Raw genomic sequence first — 2,269 nt, forward strand, 5'->3', positions numbered from 1 at the left:
GGGTGGGAGGTGGAGGCCAGTGGCGGGAGGCCCAGAAGGTGGAGGCCGCCAGGGCTGGAGGACCCGGGGCGCGCCACGTGTCTCCACTACGCTTGTAAAAACAAACTGTTTGCACATATTCTGTCGGGGCCTCTTTAGGGCCTGCGGGTTGAAAGAAGGGAGGAGGGAGGGGGAGCTGCCGGGCCTGGAGTCCCCTCGGAGCCCCCCGCCTGCCCCGGCCTGGGATCCCCTCCGCACCCCCCCCGTGGTCCCCGGCTGCTCCCCTCCCCTTCCCCCCCCAGATTCGGCCTATTTCTGGGATCGCATGCTGCCGCTCCCGTGAGCATCACTGGGGTCTGGTTTTTCTTTCTTTCCATTTTATTTTCTGTCGCTTTCCCTCGGGAGGGGGGAGAAGGGCGGTTCCGTGTGCACAGGCCCCGCCCGCCCCTCGTCCCGTCAACTTCACCGGTCAGGGCCCCGAGTTACCGGGTCTTCTTCTTCCTTTCAGGTCGGGCTTGGGGTTGCCGTTTGCAGGTGGGGGGGAGCGGGGGTGTGCGGGGAGTGGGGGGGCCTGCGTCTGTGTGCCACGCCCCTGGGGGCCGCGAGGACCCTCCCTGAGCACCCGCTGCTCCCGCCCACACCCTGTGCTCCTGCGTGTGGAGATCCGCACCTCGGACCATTGGAAAGCAAAAACCAACCACAGTCTGCTTCTGAAACGAGAATCTAACCCAACTCTGCGTCTTCTGCCCCACAAGATATGCAAAAACAATGCAATAATATCCTTTTTTTTTTCAAAATACAATTGTGAGTTGTGTTGGCATTAAAACTGTATTTAAACAATAACAAAAACCCACGGACATTTGAGGAGCAGGAGTCTGGAGGGACGTGGCGCTCGGTCCGCTCCGGGCACGCCGGCGCCGGCTGGCTCCGCAGAGGGATCGATGACACTTGAATTCAGGTCAGTTTCCGCATTTTTCCGCCATTTTTCAAGCGCTGACTTGCGGTTGTGCGAGCGAGTGGTGCGCGCCGCGTTTGTCTCCCGCGTTTGTCTCCGGATCCTCTTCCTGTGCACCCGCTGCCCCGACCCCTGGCATCCGGAGCGCGGGCTGGGCGGTCGCTTCGTGGGAGGGTCACCGGCGACCTCCCGCGTGACTGTTTTGCATATCTTGTGTTTGTTTCCCTCCCGCTTCGATCCCCGCCCCCCGAATTCTGTGATGGGCGCCCCATCGGACCCCTTCCTTGCTTCGTGGGTTCCCCCGCGTGGAGGAGGAAGAGGCCAGCTCTTCTGGTCGCTCAGCGTGGACTTTGGGCCTCAGGGATTCATGGCGCGCTGCGGGTGTGGAGCGCGTGGCAGGGCGGAGGGGGGGTCGATCACTCTGTTCAACCACAAGACCCTCGGTGACCCCCCCCCGCCACTCGGGCCGCGCGTGGGCCTGGGCCTCTCCCAGCTTTGTTCCCTCGTGGGCTGTGTCATCGGGGGCAAAAGTAGAGAAGCGTGCGGCCCGTCGTGCGGGCCCGCCCGGGGTCCCGGACGCCCCGGCCACCCAGGCCTCACCGTTCCCCTCGGGGCGGCTCAGTGCCCCGGCAATGTCTGCCACGGTGCCGCTGTCTGTGGCCAGGACCGCCATCCGTTTCCACCGCCCGCACGCAGGTAGGAGCGCCCCTCCCCCAACAGCCGATCCGGGAGGCCAGCCCTGTCCGTCCTCCACCTTCTGGGGGAGGACTCCAGCCGGCTCCTTTCTGCCTGATTCTAGAAGGTTCCTTGGGCCGTGTGGCACAGAGACTTTTCCTAGGCTGTGGCTTGATTTGGACGCGGTGGGTTCTAGCCCCTCCCCCCTCCAGGCCAGGGTGGGGGTGCTGGCGGGCCTCCATCCCCCGCTGCCTCCCGTGCTGGTCTGCGGTGCGGTGTCCAGTCCATCTAGGGTCCCTGGCTGCCGGCAGAAGGCAGGGCCGGCCGCCAGAGCACCCCGCCTGGGCCACAGTCACCCAGGAGTCAGGGGCCCCGCCGGCTGCCAGCGCACCCCCCCAGGCCCGAGGACCAGAGCAGGACCGGGTCAGACCCTGTGCCCCGCTGCAGGGCTGAGGGCCGCGGCCAGCTGGGCTCCTGGGCTCTCAGACCCCAGGGAGTCGGCAGCGATGGCTGGTTTGTGAGGAACCATAGGGAAATGGAGGCAGAGAGGAGGTGCACCCCCACCTCCCGTGCCCCTCCCGTTCCTTGGCCAGCCAGGGTTCTCCGAGATTTGCTTTGGAAGAGGAGGAGGAGATTCTAACCCGAGGCTGTTTCCTCAGC

At 65.2% G+C, this 2,269-nt stretch overlaps 1 protein-coding gene across 1 annotated transcript in view; it reads left to right on the plus strand.

Moving 5' to 3' along the window:
- Nucleotides 1–322, plus strand: part of Cacna1c (calcium channel, voltage-dependent, L type, alpha 1C subunit) — a 107,687-nt gene extending 107,365 nt beyond the window's left edge. The window contains exon 34 of the mRNA XM_013023621.1: nucleotides 282–322. Coding sequence (XP_012879075.1) covers nucleotides 282–322 — 41 coding nt within the window. The remainder of the gene's footprint in view (nucleotides 1–281) is intronic.
- The last annotated feature ends 1,947 nt before the right edge of the window (nucleotides 323–2,269 follow it).

This window comes from Dipodomys ordii, unplaced genomic scaffold (genome assembly GCF_000151885.1).
Source record: "Dipodomys ordii isolate 6190 unplaced genomic scaffold, Dord_2.0 Scaffold69, whole genome shotgun sequence".
NCBI lineage: Eukaryota > Metazoa > Chordata > Mammalia > Rodentia > Heteromyidae > Dipodomys > Dipodomys ordii.